General features: G+C 40.8%; 1 protein-coding gene across 2 annotated transcripts; it reads right to left on the reverse strand.

The window, feature by feature from the left end:
• Positions 1 to 762: 762 nt before the first annotated feature.
• LOC146573734 (uncharacterized) lies at positions 763 to 12,376 on the reverse strand. Of its 2 annotated transcripts, none has more exons than XM_085273070.1 (12): positions 12,214 to 12,376; positions 12,068 to 12,137; positions 10,559 to 10,748; positions 10,381 to 10,472; positions 10,050 to 10,282; positions 9,599 to 9,835; positions 9,444 to 9,518; positions 8,631 to 8,847; positions 6,547 to 6,755; positions 5,491 to 5,563; positions 3,039 to 3,156; positions 763 to 1,516 (listed from the first exon to the last, which is right to left on the reverse strand). In XM_085273070.1, the coding sequence occupies exons 2-12, from the start codon at positions 12,081 to 12,083 to the stop codon at positions 1,321 to 1,323; spliced, it is 1,656 nt and encodes a 551-aa protein (XP_085129196.1). In that variant the 5' UTR covers positions 12,084 to 12,137; positions 12,214 to 12,376; the 3' UTR covers positions 763 to 1,320. The 2 variants fall into 2 exon arrangements, with proteins under 2 accessions (XP_085129196.1, XP_085129197.1); XM_085273071.1 differs by having other exon boundaries at positions 12,068 to 12,149.
• Positions 12,377 to 24,695: the final 12,319 nt, after the last annotated feature.

A 24,695-nucleotide genomic window follows, 5' to 3' on the forward strand; every position in this document is an offset into this window, starting at 1 on the left:
TGCAGAGAGCGCTAATTGGCCACTACTTTTCATGTAATTGCGGCAACCAGGGTCACCTCCTCTGCTAACCTCTCCTTTAAGTATTGTTTTTCAGCACACAAACAGTTAATGGAGCAATTAAGATGGTTCTCACAAGTACCACTTCTGGGGACCATTTGGCAAGAAAGAGGTAGAGAGAAGCGGACTGGTGACTGCTCGGTCCATCATGCTGGGTGCACGAGTCCTAGGCGAAATAGAGCGAGGTGCAAGACGTGCAAGAACACTCCCACACTGGTGTGACTGGTCACCGATGAAGCAAACGTGTAGGAGCAAATTTCTGGAGTTTTTAAGAATTCACAAAATATATCAGTTTACTGGTGCTGTCGGCAAAAACATCAAAACTACCTGTTATGCAGGTCTTCTTTGTCATACCAAACAGCGCACCAGGGCATGTGGCTTTGGGTGCCAGGGTGGTGGCAGCTGATCCTTTGGGTCTTTAAGGTAGCAGCCTCTGTGGATCAAGCTTGTTCCTATTTGCCTAATAGACAAATAGGTCAGGTCAGCGCCTTAGGAGTTTTTGTCACATTCTTGTCCCTGAACAATTTTTGCGTTGTGGCACATCTATGGGGAAGAGCCAGCCGCGTTCAGGGACACCAGGATGCCGGCAAACACATGATCAATATTATTCATTTCACATGTCAGTGGTTTTAATATTGGGACTAATTGTTGTACACAGCACTCAACAGCAGCTAATGAGAGGGAAAAAAACAGTCACACACAGTCTTTCACTTTAACATGCAAGGATAACTTCCCCCAGTTCATTACAATACAAAACCTTTTTACTTTTTATTACCCATTTGTATTTTTGACAGCATTTATCTGTGTTTGTGTTGGAGCAGATACAATAAAGTGTTACAGTCACAGTCATCAGTATGTTTAAGCAGCATCCAGGGAATAAAACACTGTAACAAAAAAGAAACTGTGATAATTTGGTCTCAATTGAAAGTAACGCTTGGTACTTTCCTGCTAAAAGAATTGGTAATAAAAAAAATGTTTATAACTCTTTCCTGTATTTAACATTGTTGCTTTATTTTCCTTTCAGTAAAACATTTTCTGCTGTTGTACCACACCGGACATTGAACTAAGCCTACAGTCTGCACAGAGAAAAAAAAAAACCCAAACTCCCAAAACTGATCTCACCTGTCCAGAAACTGCAGTTTCATTTAAACTGATATTACTGTTCAAGTCTCAAAGGGACATAATATGAATGCCACCTATTTTTAATCCCTGGAGAATGAAGAAGAGGGGGGAGGAAAGTTTTCATCTCTTCATCTAACCCTTCTACCACAGACTTTGCCCACCTTCTATGACTAAGTTATGCCCTGTCATGTAGTCAGAGGCATCAGATGCCAAGTAGACCACTGCAGCTTGCAGGTCTGTCACTTGAGCCAGTCTACCAGCAGGAATATCTGACAGCCAGCGCTGCACCAGAGGCCTCAGACTCTCCGAGTGGATGAGAGGGGTGTCAACAATCCCCCTGAAAAGAGAAGCAGACAAAGTGAGAGAGCGAAAGAGGAGGGAAAAGCACACACACACAGACACACACAATGAAATCAGAAGACATCACAGTTCAGAGCCAGGAGTGACAGCGTTGTTTCAGAGCCACCACTTTGGTGACAAAAATAAACCCAATTATCCTTTGCAGAAAGGGCATGGCATGGCATCTCTGATGATATTTACTGTGGGACGGGTGGCACTTTAATGACTGGCACATCTCTGGAAGAGCCCATGGGTACGAGGGGACATGTGGTATAATTTGCACATAGCCTTTGGTTAAATACTTATTATATTTCCCCATTGAAATGTGCTACTTTGATGCCGAGACAGTATTTAGGCGAAGTTTATCAGAAAACCGCTGCTTTTAGTTTGCTGGTTGCACACTGGCATCTAATAGCGCCGTGTCACAACAAATGCCATTCTCTCCACTCCTCTACAGTCAAATATCACAGAGCTTACATTTGAATAAATATGTCAACATGCCCGCCTGCGCCTAATACGAGACGACTTCTGACTTTCCCCACAATCGCTGTGACAGTGACTAAAAGCCATGAGGCCTGAATCATTGTTCGATGTATCCTGGTGCCTTGATATGGAATTCCAACATTTGGCTAAATTAGCACTTCCAAGGAGCGTGTGACACCTTGGTTAACATATTCCACCTCAATTATATTTCTCTTCAGCTGCCCTGTTATCTGGAACCTTTCCTGGCAATCAGAGGTACTGTTTTCCCTCAGCCAATTTTCTAGATAATACAGCTTATCACCGCTGCGGCTAAAGTTGCCAATGGAATCAGGCTCCAGTCAACCTCGTGAGCGCTAATTGTGTCCCTTTTTTATGCATATTTACCGACTGTCACTTCAAAGAAATCAGCGGCCCATTGAGACACCCGGTTAGCGAGGGTGGGGGGGGAAGCGAATTGCTTCTTTGCAAATGAAAATTAGCAAACAAGCTGCCGATAAATAAAGCTGAGCGTGGCGCGTGTGTGAGGGCTTTGTTCTGGGGCTGTGACTGGGCCCGGCTCGCCCGGTGCCACCGGACGGATTTGCTCAGGGATGGCTGGGGCTAAGAGATGCTTCACTTAACACCCCCCCGCCCCCTCAACCACCACCCCTACCTCCCCTCCCGACACACATTCAAACAGCCCCCTTCCTGTGTTCTCCTCCTTTTTCTTCCTACTGCTCAGCTTCACAGACAAATAGATACAAACAAGGGCGCTATTGTTGCGCCGACACTTGGAGTGAGGTTGCAAATTTGATTCCCTAATTGAACAGAACAATTAGAGCAAGTGTTTGGTTGATTCATCCCTCAAGACGTCATCTAATTAAGCACTGATGCATTGTTTGAGGACTTAAATTAGTGCATCCCCCTCAAACGGGAGCTCTTCATATGAAAGCAAAACGGCGCTAATCACTGCCTCCTTTCGCAGCTTGCTATAATCAAAAGGTGGGCCGCTGTGTTTTGGAGGAAGACGAGGAAGGCCAAAAATAGGCAGTACTTACGGCGAGATGCAGTTGACGCGCACTCCTCTGTCGGCCCATTCAGTGCCCAGAGTCTGAGTCAGTTTGACCACACCGGCCTTGGATGTGTTGTATGAAAGCTGCTTCTGAGGATGGGGGACTGGACAGTGAAGGGTGGAAAGAAAATGAGTTACTGAAAAAAGTCACTGCTGTCCATTTCGGGAAGTGGCACGTGCCATTTAAGAAGGCAACAATTACAGCATCATTAATAGTGGTATGCACTTTTCACATTCTTATTAAAGCCTCTTGTTGTTTTATCATTTGCCTTAACTGAAGAGTTTCCTTCTTACAGCGGGCCAATAGCTTCTACGGTGCACATTCCAGTTCCTGTGGTTTCTTGTGCACACTACATAAAAGCTCTTCCATTAGCTGCTGGGGACTCTGTGGATGATGCTAGGTAAAATTAATTGCTTATAATGTCCAGTTATGCTCTGTCCTCAGCAACAAAGGGAGGGAGCCATTTGTTTGCCTTGACCATCACAGATGCTGCACACTGCATGGGATGCCGGGACAGGGGCTCATTTTCTCCTGGTTGATTAATCATCACAAGGAAGGCTCCAAGTTACATACAACTTTAGTAGTTAACCTCATCACCCGCCGATCTGACTGCCAAATGGCTTCAGTGTGAGACCGGGGATGATAAATACCAGCCAGCTGCGGAGAGACAGAGAGTGGTCCTGAGGAGAAAAGGGCTGGAGCATCCTGCATGCAATTTAGGGATGTTGGAAAAAAGAAGACAAAGAGGAATAAAATTTGCAGTGTAGGTGTAAAAGCTGGGATGTGTTGAAGAAATAACAAGTAAAGGGTGGGACAGGAGGATGGTAGCCATGAGCAGGGTTCAGCGACGAGATTGCAGAGGAAGGTAAGGTTGGGTTGGGCTGGGCTGGATAAGGGTAGGCTGGGACCTCAGAGGAGCAGGCGAGGATGAGCCGAGCCCAGGGCTTACACGCAGATTGAAGGTGAAATCCGACTTATCAGGACAGGAAACACAGCTCAAAATGCCTAACAGCACTAATCCTTGCTCAAGACCTGATGATACGGCCGCAAAATACCATTCAGAAAATGCCTTCATCCTTTAAATAAACCTGCATTGATGTTTTTCGCCGTCTTAAAGAGCAGTAATCCCCAGAGAAGCGAAAAAGAAGTAGAAGGAGAGCATTTTCCAAAGCCCTCTTTAACATTCACCCTACTTATTGCCCGTTGCAAGTGGGAGAAAACATGCTCTTTATCAGGCACGCCTTTTAAATTTTGAATTCTTCTGAGCAGATAAGGAGTTCAAATGATGTACTCTTTTCCCAGCTGCTGTTGTTATGTCCATTTCTATGCAGGGCAGATCTGCAGGTATGAGTGCGAGAGTCACAAATCCCTCAAGTAAGGTCAAAACCAAAAAAGAAAAGAAAAAAAAAAATCAAGATAGATATTTCCTGTCCGGGTGTCTTTGAGCTGCTGGCCGTCATTCAGAAAAAAATAGTTGTTAATGTTCAGAGAGTGTCTGTGTGTGTGTGTCGAGGGGGTGTTTGCAGGCCCACGAGCACATTCCATTCAGCAGATGGACAAAAAGCTGTCATTGTGCATTTTAATTGGACATTTACGGCTGCTTTTTGGTCGTCCACTTGGCTAGAACAGGTCCCATCTGATTACACATTATGACAATATTATAACAGATGTCCAGACCAATAAAGTAAATTCCTGAAGGACTGAGCGTAATGCGAGTAATTGATCATTTTCTTTATGCCGGCCTCTATTTACCAGCATGTTCCTGTTTTACAGATTGCCCCTGCAGTCGGGACTGGGGTCCATATGGCACGGCGCTTTACTGGCGATTTGACTATACTGCTGATGAAGTGTTGCAGTTCCTCTGGAGAAACCTGTTGGAGGAGGAACATTACACCGGTGCAGCGAATTACAAGGCTTTTACTAGGCTCCCACTAAACTCTAAAAGTGTCTTCCGCTGTTCAAACAAGGCCGTTGGCACAGGCTGGGGTTTTGCCGCGGCACAGGAACCCTCCCCTCCCAAGTTGGACCTCAGGTTGCCTTCCACATCCTCCAGACAGCTCCGCGGAGAGGGGATGTTTATTATGATGCAAAAATGCCTCGGCGAGATGCAATCACAACACTGCTACTGTATGCAGGGGTGGATGCATCTCTATAGAACTGTTTAACTGGGCTAAAAGTTGCCTAATCCTGTTTTAAAAGTGAAGGCTCACCTTAAGTTTCTCATAAACGAAGAAAACTGCTAAAAAAAAGACTTTGTTTGAAGATGAAAATCTAATGCGATGTGCACTCACCCACATAGCTGTACAGCACAAATGTATTTAACTCTCCCTTCCTCCCCCTCCTTCACTCTGCCCAACTCTCCACGCCAAATGGAGAGATTAAAAGCAGACATGGAGGGGCTCCAGAGAGAAAGTGGGGAAATAGAATCATCACTCACCTATTAGACTGGCCATGGAAGCTGTGTTGATAATCTTGCCGTACCCTTGCTTCAACATCACTCGACCTGCTGCCTAAGGCAAGGATTCGGAGGGGCGAGAGACACGTTAAACACCTTATTATTAAGGCCCTGATATGCCATGCCCAAAGCTGAGCACAGATCAACACAAAAACATGCAGTTTATCGTCGGAGACGGGAAAACGTTTGGTGTGGATTTGAAAGCGGCACAAAAAAAAGGGTGGGCGTGGGGGGGGGTTGTAGGTTGTACATATAGATGTCTCGCAGCAACTCGATAATTTAGGACTAAATTTAGTTTCTACAAAGGAGCTCAAGCTGGTTGGACCATTAATTAGGTCACAGTCTTAACTAGTTTGGACAGAAATAGAGTGCTGAAGGAATACGTCACCGAGAATCTGTTTGGCTCTTTTTTACTCATATTTAACTGGGAATAATTTGTAAATATATTAAACTGATGGATGCATTTTTCATTTTAACAGAAAATAACATTTCAGCTATGGGGTGTTTGCATGAACTGTACTCGTTGTGTGTGCAGAATCAGGATTTTTTCCTTCTTAAGCTTCGAAAACAGCAAGAAAACATGACCCGTCACAAAAGGACAGATAATGTGATTTATGTATGTCAAGTCTTCAGCTGCTATAGAGGCAGCTCTGTTTTAGATTTGCTTCAGTAAACATGTTCATTCAAACACTTTCCTATTAGTGAATCTGACTGATCAATAAGTGCACGATTCATTTTGAATTTGTCTCTGTTTATAGATTAGTTTTTAATTTGTAATGGAAATAAACCAACTCTATAAAATTAGTGCAGTGAGATGAGCGAAAGCTACAGTGGTTAAGTACATTTTCTGGCAGTTCTGGTAAACATAAAACCCGTTTGTATGCTACAAAACGTCTTCCTACCCAGTGTTTATCAAAGCAGAGGTATATGTGAGTGAATCTCTTACAAAACTAATTAGGACCAAATCACTTGGAAAAATACTTGATAATATTTACTGCTATTGCACTACCCTCGCACAGGATGGGAGGTGACACACACCTGACAGCACATGAAGGTCCCCCTGAGGTTCACATTAAAGGTTTTGTCCCACTCCTCTAGACTGGTGTCTTCGCTGGCTGAGTTCATGTTGATGCCAGCATTGTTACAACCAATGTGGATCACTCCCCATTTGGAAACGATGGCGTCGATCATCCTCTGGACGTCATCTGACTTGCTGATGTCAGCTGTTATCGAAATGGCATTGATACCTGTTTGAAAGTAACACAGGGGTGTACTGTGAGAAAATTCGGCATTTTAGATTCTTTGACACAAAAAGTAATGCCCTAAGTAATGTGGATATAGTGAGATCACGTTTGATCAAACATTTTATCCTTTAGTATGCTGCCATCTGCTGGTCAAGACACAAACTAATGACAAAATTCACAATGTGAAACTCATTTTGAATGAATAAACGCAGGGCATGCTTGTTTTCTCACAAATAAAGCCCGGTTTGAAGCGTGCTATTCAACAGTGATGCTGTCATAGCAGATTTTCCAGTTTAAGGCCAGCTTCACCACTTTGAGGCCAACATATTGTTGTGACTCTTACAGGTTTTCATTTTAATTTCTGGCTGTCATCGATGTCTTTGAACTTATTGCTCTGCACCGCAAGCAATCTTAAGACATCTGCAGTATTTCAGCTATTGCAGCGAACAAAAGCAGGGAGACTCCAGGCTGTTCAGCATCACATTCCTTTGGACTTCTTTAACAATTGAGTCACAGCAGGGTGAACAGTCCGAAAAAAAGGAGCAAGTTATGTTAAATCAGGGTTGTAATGTAGTTCTTCTTATTAACTTTAAGGAAAGTTTTAAGGAAAGGAACAACTTAAGAACAACAACCATAACAACAATCAAGTGAGTAAAGAAAGGAAAGTAACCAGTAACTTTTTTTCCTTAATTACTGATTACAGAATAAAACTGAACCACACTGTTTTAGGAGTTGTGGATTAAAGCCATCCTAGTAAGTGGACTTCATTCCATATTTAGTGGCGACTCTATCCCTAAATTCTGTCCCAGATATAAATTTTGTTGACCTTGAAGTTACGTGAGTGACGTCCATTCAATGAAACAAACACAAATGGAGAATGTAAAATCACAAGTGCGGGGGGGAGATGATGAAATTAACTTAATGTATACAAAATATATATATATATACACAATATATACAGAAATTCAAAGAATTTAGATTTGTAATAAAAGTATTTTCAGAAACCTGTACATGTTAATAATCACTGTCTATGTAACAATGTTCGTGTAAAGTCTCACATTGATTGGCTCACCAGTTAAGAAGGAGACATACAGACATATGCCATGATCCTTACAGTATGAACACTGACCATTCAGTCCTAGCCTATATAACAACCATAGCTTCATAATGATTACAGAACATCAGACTACTTGTTCTTATTGCTTAAAAATGCAGAATTATCATATAGAAATAAAAAACCTGAAGTTGTGCGCTATTTGAACACGTTGCCTGCCTGCAGCACTAAAGGACTCCGTGAGAGACGTCTGTCTCGCCCTAGCAGCACCTCTCCTCCCCTTCAATTTGCCTCAACATAAGCTCATCATATTCTGTGACATGATTTACTCTGAGGTGTTTGACGAGGTTAGTGATGTTGCCACAACACCTCACTGTCTGCCACAGTTATCGCAAACCGCGTCTCGGCTGTTTGTGGAGGTAAAATACGTCCACACATGACTCCAGTTACGCTCAGCCATTGTTGTGAGTGTGCACGTCAAGGGGCTGCGACACATTCATACAGCCATATTTCGCACATGACTATGAAAGGCGGAAGAGGAAGTAGTTCCGCTGTGTTCCTGTTAATGGTAAACTACATATTTACCCCAAATTACTAAAATATTGATATTTTAATTTGAGAATCAATTCTAGAACATAAATAACTGGTATCGGAGGAATCGGTATGTCAATATCGATCCGCACACCACTACTTCACAGGGCCAACCTGCAGTACCTTAATAGCCCACCAGGAGGCTGCAGACCACTTTGGGAATCCATTCTCTAAACTAGGATGGGCTGTGAAAAAAAGGGCATTCAAGTCAGTCCTTGTATGTTTTTTGTTACCTTTAAGGAAGAGCTCCTCAACGACTGTCTCAGCTTTTGCTCCATCCAGGTCTACCACAGCCACCTTTGCACCAGCTTCACCCAGAGCGTGAGCGAATGCTCGGCCTATGCCTTGTCCAGCGCCTGTCACATAGGCCACCTTACCGTCAAGACGCATTCGATCCAGGATGAAACGCCCTGTGACCCCACGGAAAACCTCATCATCTGTAATTTTACACTAATGAACGAGAATAAACAGGCAGATGTGATCAGTAAGTATGATGATGCCTGGAGAAACTCGTCACATCAATCATTACATGCTGTAAATAAAACGTAGTCAGAACTACAAAGTGGTAATCCATAAATCAATAGGATTTTGCAGGGAAGCCACAGATAGAATCAATAATGGCACAGTGAAAGAAGGAGTACAAGTAAGCAGATACAAATCAACATAGAAAAGCTCCTGCTAACAAGTGCTAACAGGTATATTTTAAAATAGGATTTAACTTTTCACCGTATGAAAAAACCTCAACACAGACCTTTTAGATCATCTGTAAGTAAAATTAACCACACTGAATAAGTGCCCCAAACATTTCATTTCATTCATTCATTTGTGTCATGATGAGGGAGATGAATTGTTTATATGGTAAACTCTTTCTTTTGATGGGGTCATGAAAAGAATTAAATCACTACTTGGTAGGTGAGATAAACTTGGATCCCGCTTATCCCTGAGTTGTGAGGTGTTTATATCTAGCATTTAATGTTATAGTATTGCTGATACTGTGAATAGTGAAGGCACGTATATCAGCTGTGACTGAGGGAGGTTAACAGTACCTGATGCCGAAAGCACTCAGCAGCCGGAGGTACCCGACGGATAAGAGTGAGGCCGTCTCTTAAAGGGACTATGACCTTTCAAACAAGGAGGCATTATTAGAATAAAGGTTAACCAACAAACAACTGACTGCAACACGAAAACATCTGAAACTCACCTGCTCTACTCGGGGGTCATTAGACACAAACTGGTTGAACTCGCGAAGGGCCAGTCCATTGCTATCTGTGGTTTCATTAAGATAAACCCTGGCTTTGAACAGCGAGTTATCGATACATATCACCCCTCGCAATCTGAGCATGTTGTTGTCCATGATAAATTTGTAGTAGTTGATGTAGTTGTTTTTGTCTGCATCGATGAAAACCATGTCGAACTGTTCACCGGCGGTGGCTAATTCCTGGAACAGAGACAACGTTATTACAAAACTGACCCCATGACCCACAGTTTGTTCACTTATTGACAAAAAGGGTCAGCGTTAGCCTTGGACTGTTCTGATTATGGAACGCATGTGACACGCAGTGAAGGCTAAGTGTTACCTAAATGTATTTTTAGTTTGCAAAACAGTTCATTGGACCTTCAAAAGGATCCAAAGTTGATCGATTTTTATTCACCTTTAGTGTCTCCATGGCATTTCCAGTCTTGACGTTAATCTTTTTACCATGTGGAGACTTATCAAAAATGGGCTGAGCAAACTCTTTAAGGTATGGCTCCAACTCGCAGGCCACTAAGCACCCGTCCTCTGGTAGGGCTTCAGCCATCGACAGAGCTCCATAGCCAGTGAACATCCCGATCTCTAGGACCCTTTTTGCTTGACTCATGTGGATCAGCATCTTCAGCGTTTGACCTGCCAAAAACAGATCAGAGATCATGTTATCACAATATGACTAAACCAGTAAAAAAGAAAATGGTATAGTGTAAGCAGCACATGTATGAAAGTCCCACCTTCAACGTGTCCAGTGATACATTCCTTGGGAAGCTTGAACATAGTCTTGCCCTCCTTGTGCACTTGATCCCAGTCATGAGAAAAAGTCTTTCTACAATGGAGTGTAATCGAATATGTTAATGCTTATTTCACACAGCAAATGCTTGCTGTGCTTTATGATTATAAGTGAGGACTTACTTAAAAAGTTCTGCAAGCTGTTCACTTTCCTGTGTGGTCATTTTCTCCAGGTAGTCATCCAGGCCACTGGCGATGTCCAGAGCCTTCTGCAAGTGGCTTGTCAACTCTTCTGGAACATTCCCACAGGATGCAGCTATGTCCTGGGCTTTAGTTAAAAGGTCCACAATGACTTCCACTGGGGTGTCAGGAACTGGGGAGGATGTCATATGTAATGTTACTTAATGATGTCTCCATTCTAGTTTTATTGTCATTTCCTGCTCCAGTAAAATGATGCATCTCAGAAGCTCTGAGTCGATGTTTAATATCAAGTAAATTATTCAGCTGGTGTTAAGAATATCAGAAAATTGAGGTAATGACTAATATGCATTATTCATGCATTATCCTTACAGAAACGTTTTTTTCACTTTCAGCATTTTGTGTTAGAAAAATAATAAATATAACTAAAGAAAAATCAGATAGATCAGAAATACTTTATTGATCTCCAAAAATCTGCAAATTATAGAAAGCATTATATTGTGTATACTTACTGCACAGTAAAGTCAATAAATTGAATAGTTTTTAGTGCTAAGTCACAGTTTCTTGCCTATAATGAGTCAGCTGATATCTGCACTCATCAGCCACTTTGGTAAGAACACCTGGTCAACTGCTTATTAATGCAGATATCTAATGAGCCAATTATAGGGCAGCACCTCAGTGCATTAGGGCATGTAGACATGGTCAAGATGATGAAGAACATTTGAATGGGGAAGAAAGGTGAACATGGCATGGTTGCTGATTCCAGATGGGCTGATTTGAGTATCTTAAAAACTGCAGATCTGCTGGGATTTTCTCATACAGCCAACTGTGGGGTTCACAGACAAGGCGCAGGAAAATAGAACACATCTGGTGAGCAGCAGTTCTCTGAGAGAAAATCTCTTGTTAATGTCAGAGGTTAGATGAGAATGACCAGACTGCTCAAAGTGGACACTAACTCAAACAACCACTTGTTTACAACTAACTAAGGCATGCAGAAGAGCATCTCTGAGTGGGATGCGCTGTAACGCCCCACAATAATCTTAATAAAGTGTCGCCTAAGTGTCAAAAGAACTACCTGAATTATTCAAATTATTAAAAAGTTTTAACAGGGACCTCCCAATAAAAGTAAGCAGTTTACTTAAACCTAAAGCACTCTACTCGAAATAAGTACTTTCACTCTTATACTTTAATACTGCACGTGTTAATATTTCAGGAAAATATTCCACCTTTTATTCAACTGCCTTATGCACATAAAGTTAACATAACGTTGAGAATTAAAATTGTGCATATGACACCAGCACACTAACGCATTATAGCGTAGTTTAATACACAAGTAATACAAATATGCACCGTTTATAGAACTGTTCTGCCACATATACGTTGTTCACGTGTCTGTGTTAATATATCTTTTAAAATCGAAAAACTTACAGTACCGTTAAGAATTGAGATATCGATTTATCAGAACGGGAGTAAAAAAAATGGCAATAGTCTTACCTTTTTCGGTTGACATGCTTCCGTTTTATGGGCGTGACGCTTTTACCGAGTAGAGGACGCTAATCTGTACCTGCGGAGGTAACTGAAGTTTCAGTTATATCACCAAAACTAGCTAATTGTTAGGTAAGGCGGAGAGACTGGCTTACACAACAACGACTCTTCATTATTCAACTGGTTCTGGCACGTGACAGCGGCTCCTGCCTGCCTCCGACCAGTGTCTGAACGCTGGTTATCAAACAGCTTTCCCAGCTCAGGGTGTCGCTCTTTCTGAGAAGAAGCTGGGTAGTGAGTGGGTGGGTGGAAAAGGGGGGGGGCGTCAGTGAGCCAGTTTGTGGGAGGGCCTGAAATGTCTGAAGTTCCTGAAATGATTTTGGCTATTTACGGCTGACTGCGATCCAAGAAGAGAGCAAAACTCCAACCAGTACCATTAGCCACACGTGTGTGTGAGATATAGATAAATAAATAGATACTTGATCCCGCAAGGGAAATTACTTCATTACAGCTGCAGCAAAAAGAATACTAATTGTGTAATCTACAATAGAAAAAGCATTGTAAAAAGTACCACGGACCATACTGAATGCCTTATTATGTGGAATTCTATATGGAAGCGTTATAAAATAAGCTAATACCATACAATACTAAGTTTAAAGCACTTTAAAACAGCTACATCAGATACAGAAAAGTGAATAAATACATTGAAAACTATTTTTTTAAAAAGTTGATACAAAAACAACATTAAATGCAGCTATACCACAATGAAAACAAACAGTCACAATGTTATAAAAACAAATAAGATCAATGTTTCGTACTGGGTCGAATGCAAGGGAGTTTAAGTTTGCTTTTAAGTGTTGGTGATTGTCTAATGTGCAGATAAAGCAGATATAGTGAAAAAAGCAATGTCCCTAAAACTTAAGTAACTCTACACTTAAGAGTACCTATGTTAGCTTACACTAATGCAGAAAGTGGTTTTGAAACACATCCATGATTTTTTTTCCCGTGGTCTTTAGCCTGAGGTAAACCAGGTGCTGTGTTTCTGAGAACTGTCTGCAGTTTGTCAGATCATCACCTGGGGCGGGTGTGGCACCTTTGAAATGCAATTAAAAAGCCTCACTAGTTTTTTTTTCGCTCTAGATTTGCTCCGTTAGCTCAGACATGAGAAATATTTAAGCCGTTTGAAAAATAAAAGATGAGTTGTCAAGATCAGCCTTTACACAAAGTCTTTTACACGTTTCAACCACTTGACACAAGTGATGATATAAGGCCGACATATGTTCCTCTTCTAGGTTTCGTAATGTTCCACTCTGTTACAGCAGCAGTGCAAATAATGCTTATATGTTTATAATGTTTAAAAGGAAAGAAGCTGTATTGATAAAGTTTATCTTCAAGGATCTGCACACAGCCTTTTGTTGGAGCAGTTTGACTACAAGTGCAACAAGTTAAGCCCTGGTGAAGTGAGTTTAGGTTAAGTGCAGTGTAAATGTTGGGGGCCAACTGTGAACACACATTCTGCCTTTCATTAGCTGGCTTGTAAAAAATGTAAAACCCTAGTCAGAGATAAGGCATATAAAGATTTTCTTTTTGCATATTTGCCACACATGTTACAGATCATCAAACGACTTTTAATAATAGACAAAAAATAACATGATTAAATACTAAAGTTTTATTTATTAAGGGGGAAAAAGCTATCCAAACCTACCTGACTCTGTGTGAAAGAGCACCCTGTAATCAACCATTAGTGATACCTGGCGCAGAGTCTTGCACATTGCTGTGGATGACTGTTTTAAACGAGAATGGTGTGTTTAAGGTCACGCCAAAGCATCTCAATTTGAATTTAGACCTCATTGCATGAACTGAATCTCCTTCAGGACTTTCTGGTAGAGAGCAGAATTAATGGCTCCGTCAATTACAGCAAGTTGATAAAGTCCTGAAGCTGCAAATCAGCCCCAGACCACTTTTTCCGAATAGTTTTGTCATCAGGATGCTTTTAAGATGTATTTATATTTGGTTATAAGCTTTTGCTAATACTCTTGTACAATGTTGAAATTGCAAGTATACATCCGTAGATTATAAAAGTGATCAGGCTTTTTTATCGTCAACAATACCCGTCCAATCAGTGAAACTGATGGGGGGGTTTTCTAATCTGGTGACAAACGAAGGCGATTTCTACATATCCTTTACTAGACAATACAGCAGTAACCTGTAGTGTTTAAATGTAAGCACTGTAACTGTATGCAGATGTAAATAAAGTTGCGCTTTGCATTTAGCTACCACAACAGAACAGGAGCAAATATAAATGCAAAGAGCAAAGTGGCATGTAATAATTTGAAACGAAACTTTTAAAACAGCTCAAAATATCATCAAACAAAGTGTTCGTGTGCAGTTTGTTAAACAGTGTATCTGTGAGCTAAATGTACAGTTGCTGTAGTTCCCACTAAGTGGAAAAAATGTTATTGTGTGGCCCCCGACAGAAGGAGAAAGATATAAGATGGGTACAGGACAGAAGAGGAAGAAGTGAGATCATTTTCAAAGGTAAGGACTGCTCAGCAAGAGGAATAAAATAATCTGTAAACGTAAATCCTACTTATAACATTCTAAGTCATTTCAAACCTTTTAAACCAGATATCAGATCGATTCATGATGTATTGCCAAATTATGTTTTTGTGAAGGGTTTTGCGAAACAAACAGAAGTACACGGATGTCGTGTTGTTCAAAGGTTGCATGAAAATGCTATACAAAGCAGTTTAGTACACTTCATTGACCATGAACATGCCAGTGTCATTTTAGGTCAATGTTCATGGTCAGTGTTCAGTTACATTAAGGGTAGCAGACATTAATGTATCTTTAAAGTGATGATTTAGAATTTATTTACTCACAAAGGCACTTTTTCATACTAACTTTATAGTGTCCATGAGTTGGAAATCAGCTATATAGCTTATGTAACATCTTATATGCTGATATGTTGAAGTTAGTTGGCTAAATACATAAAGAGCAGGAAACCTCAAAGCAGCAGCAGCAGCACAGGTCAGCTGATCAGAGCCAGGGAAAATCTTGCAGAACTCCCTCCTGCTTCATCTCCCACGTGCCAAATTACAATTTAAACCCTTAGTATACCCTTCTCCTCCTGACTAAGTCACGTGTTCGGCATATATTGGTGAAAAAAGGGCCACCTCCATCACACAGAAAACTCTGATTTTAAGCTCAACAGCTAATTAACACCTATTAATCTCCCTGAGCAATAAAATGATCTTTTTGAAGAAGTATTGATTGAGGCTCTGTGTTGTTTTTATTTAAACCTGATATTTCTCTATCAGTAGTGAAACCTTGAAAGCCATAAAAGCAAATGGTTAAACCACAGAATGATGTTCGTATTTTTTAAATACAAAAACGTTTAATCAGATTTTGTTTTGCCCATGTTCTAAAGTGTCCTACCTTTCCATTTGTTTCCTCTTACTTCATCTTTCTGTTATCTGCGGGGATCCACTCATTTCACAGTTACTTACTGTTGTTTTTGGATGTTAGTTATTTTCTTACTCTCACGAGTGCATTTTCCTTTCTCTATTATTTCTCGCCCTGGTGTGTATTTAGTCTGTGTCAGGGCTGGACTGGGACAAAAAATCAGCCCGGGCATTTTGACTAGAGACCGGCCCACCAGGTATTATAGGAAAAACCATAAAGCCTTTGAATGAAAACAAACGTCGTTGTGACAGTGATGTACACTGTCTTGTTGGTACATATGTATCAATCTAATAAACTTAAACCTACACCATCCTCCCTATTCTGGTATTCTAAACAGTACTTAGCCGAAACCCAAAGACTGCTTGGTTGAGTTAACTTCCTGAACTATCTACAACATATGGTGGAAACCTGAAATTAAGACAGAAAAGACTAGAGGTGAGACATGACCATTACTGAATATTAAAAATAATAAATGACAGATTTAGTGATATTTTCATAAACTATTTATTTACCACATCAATAAACAGCATGGCAGGGCAAAATATTTTTTCTAACATGGCAACCTTTTAAAAGTGAAAGGAGACAGAAAGACAGGTGAGAAAGAATAAAAATTTAACTGACTTTTTGATGGCATTTTACACAAAGTACTAGTACAGTATCTAGAAAATGTGGGAAAATACTGGCATCTGAAGAAATTATGTCGGGACCCTGAAAAAAACTTACTATGTACAATAATGGATTTCTATAAATTTGACATCAGATGAAAACTTTGGTTGTAAGATTCGGATAATTATTTGTTAAAAGCTAGAAATTTTAAATGAGAATAAGAAAGAAAAGTATTTCTTTGTGCCCCCCTTTCCCTGTTAATGCCCTACATGCCCCCCTGGCAAAACTTTGCTAGACCCGCCCCTGCACAGTTACCAGCTGTCAGCTACATAGAAAAGGATCCTGGTGTAAGTTGTCTCTCAGAAACAGTTCATGGCTTTCCTTCAACCCATTCATGTCACCTGAAAGCTAAACCTGTTTCTCCATCACCTGTTCAGCTCTGATGATTCAGTAAGGACATCTCCTGGTTTCATCTTCATGTTTCCCTCTCACCAGATAACCAAACCGATCTCATGACCAGCAGCTTTTACAGCTCCAACAAACATCAGCTGATACTAGAAAGTAATATTAAATAAATTCTAACAACAGCTGATCAAGTTTAAAGGCGCTTCTGCTGTTTAACGCGACCTCCGCTAGTTTCCTCTTTCTGGCGCAAAGCGGGAGATAAACAAGCAAGAGAGACGGGACTTGTGGCAGAAACGCAGATCAGCTGATCACTGATCAGTTTCATGATTGAAGTAACAGCAGGAGAGGGAGGGGGGAGAATGAGAGAAGAAGAGGCAGCTGACAGCGTAAAGACACAGAATAACTCCAGCTTTGTGCCTTTTTTTATTGTAGCTGAAGTACGGGACAAATCGCGTTTATTTTCAGCTCAATGTGAAACGCGTAATATTAACTCTGAATACCAGAGGATTCCGTTTTTTATGGCACGGTTGGCAACTCTACTAACTAACCATATGAATAAAATAAAGTTCACCAGTTCACCATCATAGCACCCACCCAACTGTATAGAAACTCCGTCATGCTAGCTAGTACACAGTACGAGTTATTGTAACTGACTGTAGCACAACGTTAGCACAACGAAAATAAACTACACCTAAACTTGGTTTGACCCAGATAGACTGCAGGTCATAACTTCTTACCTGAAGCTCATTTCACCTGACAGTCGGACTGGCGGCCGCCTTGGGTCTCTCCACCTCCGCCACCCCTTTCCCCCATCCACCTGCTGGCCTCCACCACTTGCTAATTTTACTGAATCTGTGAAAGCTCCACCATAGCCACTACCAAACAATTGAGTTATTTTTACACGTCTGCCAGCATCTGTCCAATCCGCCACCTTTCACTGTTTACACGGTTACGAAAAAAAGACAACAACAACAAAACATTGGCCCATTTAAAACGAAAAATTACCATCGGCCCACTGGCAAATGCCCGGTATGCCCGATGGCCAGTCCAGCTATGGTCTGTGTCTGTTCCCTCATCGCCCCTTTTGCTTTATTTGGTTAGTTCACTGCCTTTTTCTGCATGCTCTTCTTGTTCAGCTCATATTGTCACAAGATATTTTAGTACCTACTTTGAGTCTCACCTTGAGTCCACCTCGGAGCTTTGTAACCAATGCCAAAGAAAGAAAATTACCATGTCAAGTGAAACCATTTCAATTCTGCAAAATGAACTATATCTATTTAACCTCCTAGGACCTGGCGTCCACATATGTGGACATCACATTTTGGGTTATTTAGACCAAAATACTCAATTTTGCTCTACATGGGCCTGATATCCACTTACGAGGACATTATACTGCTACTGTTCTATCAAAACTTTAAACAAATATCCTCATATGTGGCTCTTATTTTTCTTAAAAACAAAAATAAGGTTAAAAAAAATCTGGTAATTCTTTGTTTTTACATTCATCAGGCCCCAATATGCCCAAGTATCAAAGACAAATTAAAAATGCATGTCGTGGAAGAGTTCGGGTCTTAGGCACTGCAAAAACCCACTTCCTTAATACTAGATAAATACACTTATTTTTGGTGAAGATTTGCTTAAAACAAGTGAAATTATCTGCCAGTGGGGTAGGTTTTTTTTCTTACTAAGATTTCTTGAAATAAGAACAATATCTAGATTTAAATAAAGCTAAAAAATAAGACGTTTACACTTATTCCAGGTAACAAATCAGAACAATTGAAACTTAAAATAAGATTTAACCACTTATAGGCAACAAATAAGATTTTTTTTTTTTTTTTTGTGACACATTACTTGGTATCGGATCGGAAAGAAAATCAGTGGTATCGCACATCACTACTGCTCCCTCATGTCCTTCACTCCGATTCAAACAGTGAGATAATGGACAGAGCCACTTGAGGGCAGCCAGGGGGGAGGTAGTGTTACACATTTTCGTCTGTGTAAAGCTTGTAAAACGTGAACATAACATGCATAATGAACTGGCATTAGAAAAACAAATTTTAACAAATAACCCATCAATTACTATGACTGTTGTAGTCGTCTTTACAATTGCATTACTACACAAGTTAAATGCAGACTTGGTATAAACCACCCCTTCAAACTTGGTATTGACCTCTACTATTCTGCCCGCCAAGAACTTCTTTCAGGTCTTTTTCCCAAACAAGATGGCCTGTTGGAGGTGTGGGATTTGTTTTGTTTTTGTTGCCTTAGCATTAAAGTCTCTTTTGAGACATATTATTACAATTCATAGCCGTAGTCCAGACTTTCGTGTGATATGTGGGATTGATGGTTTTACGGAGGAATACAGGAACCTAACCTAGTGCTAATACATTATAGACTATGTGCACATTAGCATATGCTACTTCCGGTGCGGAAACTCCTGTGGGGAGCTTTGTTTCCGGTGTCCTATTCGCGCCCTGTTTACGGTCCAAAACAAGTTAAGCAAATGAATGAATCAAGCGGCGATTTACATTTCTATAGATGTCTTGGGCATTTACCCAATATATCTGTAAATGATGTTCATCGACTTGTCGATATTTTTTCCCCCGCGCCTCAGAGCAAAACAGAAAATGGATTCAAATGTTATATTTCTCAGTATCTGTAAACAGCGGTCTCTCGTTTATCGCGGGTGTTATGTTCTAAAAATAACCAGCGATAGGTGAAATCAAGTAGCCAAATTTATTTTTTGACGGTGCAAAAGTTTCGTGGACATCGTGGACATACAGTACTGCACTTCAGAGTCACACTGCCAGCGATGGATGCAGCGATTCTGTACTGTACAGGAGAGACGTCACAGAGGAGATCGTCTGCAGCGATCAGGACGCAGGACACAATGTGACGTAAAAAAAAAAGCATGCAAACTTGCACTAAAAAAATCTGCGAAACAGCGAGGTGAAAGGTGAACCGCGTTATAGCGAGGGACCACTGTAATTTTGAAGGTAAGTCACAACTAGGGCTGCCACAAACGATTATTTTGATAGTCGACTAGTCACCGATTATTTTTGCGATTAGTCGACTAATCAGATCATCATCCATTGGACGTACAGCGTACAGCTTATTGCACCAGCAGCATCTGGTCTTATATAACTATCATTAGCTTACAGCTTGAAGTGTTTGTGCTAACTAAAAATAAAGACAAGATGGTAGTTTATTAATTTTTAATGAAATTTGCAGATTGTTTCGGTGAAGTTTAATAAACTCCTTGCTTTCTAAAATATAACAGGACACCGGAGTATATTCTCCAGCGTCTCACACTTCTGATAATCAGCTGTCTGCTTGACAGTTTTAGCTGTGCAAAAAACTATAACTTTAATCTCAGCCAAACCAATTTACTCAGGAACAAATAAAATACTAAAGAAAGCCAAACAATAACATTTTTAAGTTATCTAAGTGACTTATATATATGTTTAACCTGACTAGCGGAAGACGGCGGTGGGTTTGAAAACGATTTGCCGGGAGTCCGGTGTTCTCACGGCTCTAGTTAGCCTTGCCCCCGCCTAGCTAACGAGCTAGTGGGTAACAGACGTCTCCGAAAACGTCGGAGCGCTTTTGAAAATATGTGGTGTCTTGATAAACTGAGCAGATATTTGAGGTTTACACAGCTACATTCTCGCCTGAAAATATGTTAAACGTTTATTTTGTGACCCGGAAAGAATAATAAGAGTAAAGTTAAAACTAACTAGCTGCCGCCATTGTTGACAGCTGCGCTATGAATTCTGGGACACAGCTTCTTCTTCTTCGGGGTTTAACGGCAGCTGGCATCCTTGTACATGCAGTGCTGCCATCTTCTGTTTCAGTCCGTTATTACACTCTTAAATCCTACTACTCATTCCTGCGTCCTTTGTGATCTTACAAAGCTTCAAACGATGCGTCGACTATTAAATTAGTCGTCGACGATTTTAATAGTCGACATAATCGTGACTAGTCGACTAATCGTGGCAGCCCTAGTCACAACATACCCTTCGTAAATACTAATGTATAGAAACCGTTACCAGCAATCATTCATTTTTTGTGTGGCTTTTTTCACGGTTTGTTAACATGCTGTGTAGGTGTGTACTTGACTAGCTGATCTCGACATAATGGGGGAAACATCTGGTTTGACTATTCTTCACCTGTAGTTTGAATGCTGAACATTTGCCTGTTTAAATCATAAGACCAGTCACTATACAGAGATGTGCTTCTGAATGTGGACGATGTGTCTTCTGATTCTGTAATGCAGTTCTGCTTGTGTTGAGTGATGTAAACAACTGATCGATTTAAACTCTTTAAACGTCAAAATTGATCATTAGATTTTTTATGACACAACAGTGGTGAGTGTTCCCACCTTCTCCTCTTTGTAACTTAACGCGATCTTTCCGTTTTCGAGTTTTGGACATGATTTTGGAGTATATCTTCGCAGTAGCGATTGACGGCAAAGTAAAGCTACCGGAAATGTACAACTCCACATGCGGTCTCAAACCAGAAAGTTAGCATTTTCTCGTGCACAGGGTCTATTTAACTTTTTAATATGAACTAGACTATGGAACACCAAAGTGTTAAAATGTGTCATTTAATTTTTATTTTACATTGTATATTTTTTATAATATTTTATTAAATATTTATTTCACTACGATTTTTTTTGTAATAATAGAGACACTTTAATTTTAAGCACCTGTTTAAGCAGCAGCCAATGAGCGTTCAGTTTCCCACCCACTGACCCTGATTGCCTGAATAAGAAATTCAGTTGTTAAATGACCTTCTGAAATAAATACACCAATTTGAAAAACCCATTATGAAACAAAAACAGACTTTGGGAAGAAGAGATTTTGGAATATAAACTCAATGAATTTAATAAAATGTCTCAAAAAATGTTCTATAATTCATAAAAAAAATTTAATGTTACTTTAGCTTCAAGTGACAACAGACTAAAACAATCCTCTGGACAAATGCTTATATTGATCAAGATTTTGCCCTTCTTATCCCTTTATCCAGTTTATTTTGGATTTGATTGAAATTGTTAAAATACTTTTTGCCCCAGTTGTGTCTTTACAAACTGAGTCCAAACTAAAAAAAAAAATGATAGAAGATTACATGCTGCATCTTCCCTCTCAGATTATTGCCCTGGGACCTGTAATACGTCATACATGTATGAAATTCGAGTCTAAACACAGTGTTTTTTAAACAATGGTCAGCCAAATTAAACTTTAAGAATGTGTGCAAGTCTCTTGTAAACCACAATCAGCTGCTGGAGTGTTGTCAAAGTGAAGCAGGAAACGAGCATCCGATATTTGTAAATGAGAAATGACTAGGTCCTGTTTCAGAGGTTGCTAATATGGAGCATTTGCAATCAAATGTTGTGGATTTTTTGGTGATTGAAGATGCTATACATCATGCCGTTAGAGTAAAGTGGCTTATTTTACATGGTAACAAATACATCTGTGACAGGTTTCAGAAATAAATATACCTTCCAATGATTGACTTTCTTATTTCAAGGAAAAAGGTGAATGTTTCTTATTTTGAGATAATTTTTTGTTTTACACTCTATCTAAAAGCTATTTTTGCTAGAAATAAATGTAAAATGGTTCATTTTTAGATTTACAGACTAAATAAGAAAAAAAGTAATATATACTTGAAACAAGTCTAATCATCTAACACATGAGACTGGAAACTAGCTTGTAATGTTCAAAACAAGATGGACAGGATAATCTGGCTAAATTTAAGACAATAAATCTTGTTAAGCTACAAGAAATATGCAGTGGGAGGTTAATAGCAATAAATAGTCTGGATTTAAAAGTCTGTTTCTTAAACAAATGTTATTCTATGGGCATAAAGTCACATATTACAACACAGAGCCCTGTCAGTCCTGTCAACAGACTAGAAACAGATCTCAACAGATCTCATTGCTAAACTTCTACTGTTGTCTTTCATACCTTGCAAGTTGCCCTGGGGCTGTGAAACTCTATGAACTCAGAGTCCATGGAACCTGTTTTGTAAAATGGCTTGGTTAGACAGTTACAAAATATGACATTTTAAAGAAAAAATAACCCATCAGCATTTCTCTCTGCGATTAATCTTCCTGGACATAAAGCCAGGATTCTGGAGCTGTATTTACTGGAGCTAAAGCCTATCTATTACTGTACCGGAGAATAAAGATGCAACAAGTTAAGGCTGAATTTGTTTTACAACATCTGTATAGCTTCAGTAACACTCATAAAAGATGTGTTGGTAGATACTGATAAAGTCTTCAACAGGTAGAGAAGAGTTCAGCAAAAGAAGTTTCTCATGGAAAGTTCAACGTGAGGATGCCTCGGGCATTTCGTAAAAGATTGAATTTGGCCTGCAGGTCTCAGTGCCTGCTTTAAAACTGATTTGTAAAGGAAACACTGAAGGAATTTAAAGGCCGGTCAGATAAAAGCAATAGACAAGTTAGAGGAAAAAAATGTAAGCCTCTCCAATGACCTTTCACCAGTTCCCAGAATCCAGCTGAGCACCTGAGCTCCAAACACACAAATGAAAGAGCGCAGAAGCTGTTCTGCCCAACATTTCACTTAATGCTGCTTTGTCCTTTATTTGTAATCCGTCTATTATTCTAGGGTCTATACCAGGGGTGTCGAACTCCAGGCCTCAAGGGCCGGTGTCCTGCAGGTTTTAGGTCTAACCCTGGGTCAACACACCTGAATCAAATGATCAGTTCATTACCAGGCTTCTGGAGAACTTCAAGACATGTTGAAGAGGTAATTTAGTCATTTAAATCAGCTGTGTTGGATCAAGGACACATCTAAAACCTACAGGATACCGGCCCTCGAGGCCTGGAGTTCGACACCAGTGGTTTATACCTTTTAATATTAAGTAACTTGAGGCAACTGTTGTTGTGATCTGTTGCTATATAAAGGAAGGGTTCCAACACAAGGACGAGGGGACAGAAATGTTTTAAAAAAAAACAAACATTTTTAACAGGTTTTAACAAAAACTTTGCTTTATAAATATGGGGCAGTCTGGGCCAGAGGTCAGCAATCTGCGGCTCGCCACATTTCTTTAGTCGCATGCAGCTTGCGAGCCATGGGTTAGAATTAGAGTTAACAGTAACCCTATTAATACATTTACTACATGTGTTCATTTATCCTCTTCCGTTTATATCTGCCACCCTTCCCCATCACCTGCGTGTCCTGCTCTTTATCTCTTCTTATCTGGTAGGAGGAGCTATAATGGCTCTTTTTCATGTTGTGGTTTGCCAACATCGGATCTGGGCAGTGACCTACCAGACCTTCATGTAGAAAAACTGAGACGTGCTGCTGTAATTGCATTTCTTTACGTAATATTAAGATATGTCAAGGATTGAATGTGTAAATAAAGTAAAAAGTAAAAGTAACCCTTACTACCCAGACCCAGGTAGTGTTACCCTTTTCCCTGGGGTGGGGAGAAGCAGTCCGCCCCGTCTCCGCAACAGCAGGGAGACCCCACATTCCAGACCCCAGTCGGATGGCCAACTCCTCCTCCTAGCCCCTCCCCCGCTCCAGCAGGCCGCAGAGAAGGGGGTGTGTGAAGACTCCAAACCTCCCTCCGCCCGCTCATATGTAGTGTTGATGCATGTGTGTTCTAAGGTGCATTTAAAACCCAGGAGGGCATGGAGCTACCTGACAGAGAGCGGCAGGTAAGCGCATAGCCCCTCCTGATAGCCCTCAATGTCTACATGTATTTAATATTGAGAGGTGGGCAACGACGCCAGGGGTGAGGTTGTACACCCTGATGGTCTTTTGGATACCGTGTAGCGTGCCCACCCCAAAGATCCTATATGTATGTGTAATGAGAGTGTGAGTAATGTGAATGTCTAAGTTGTGGGATAAAATTGAGGCACAGGCAGCCAAAAGGGGACAGAGGGGGGGGGGGGGGGGGGGGTAGCCTCCTCTGCACCCTGGTGACACACCTTTACCCCAAGGCCCTGCATGTGTGGGTGATTGTGGTGGAGCGGGAAAAGGGAGGCAGCTGGAGATGGGGAGGGAAGGAAGGGAGGGGCAAGTGACCCCTCCCTGGGGCCAGCTCCCCCGCTGACCCCAGTAGGCACCCCCATACTCCGCAACCCGCCAGGGAAAGGGGGTCCAGGCCCCTCCGGACCGGGGCCTAGTTC

Source organism: Mchenga conophoros, linkage group LG5, assembly GCF_057382185.1.
Source record: "Mchenga conophoros isolate Kocher_MC1m ecotype Shallow Benthic linkage group LG5, M_conophoros_male_GT1.1, whole genome shotgun sequence".
Classification (NCBI taxonomy): domain Eukaryota; kingdom Metazoa; phylum Chordata; class Actinopteri; order Cichliformes; family Cichlidae; genus Mchenga; species Mchenga conophoros.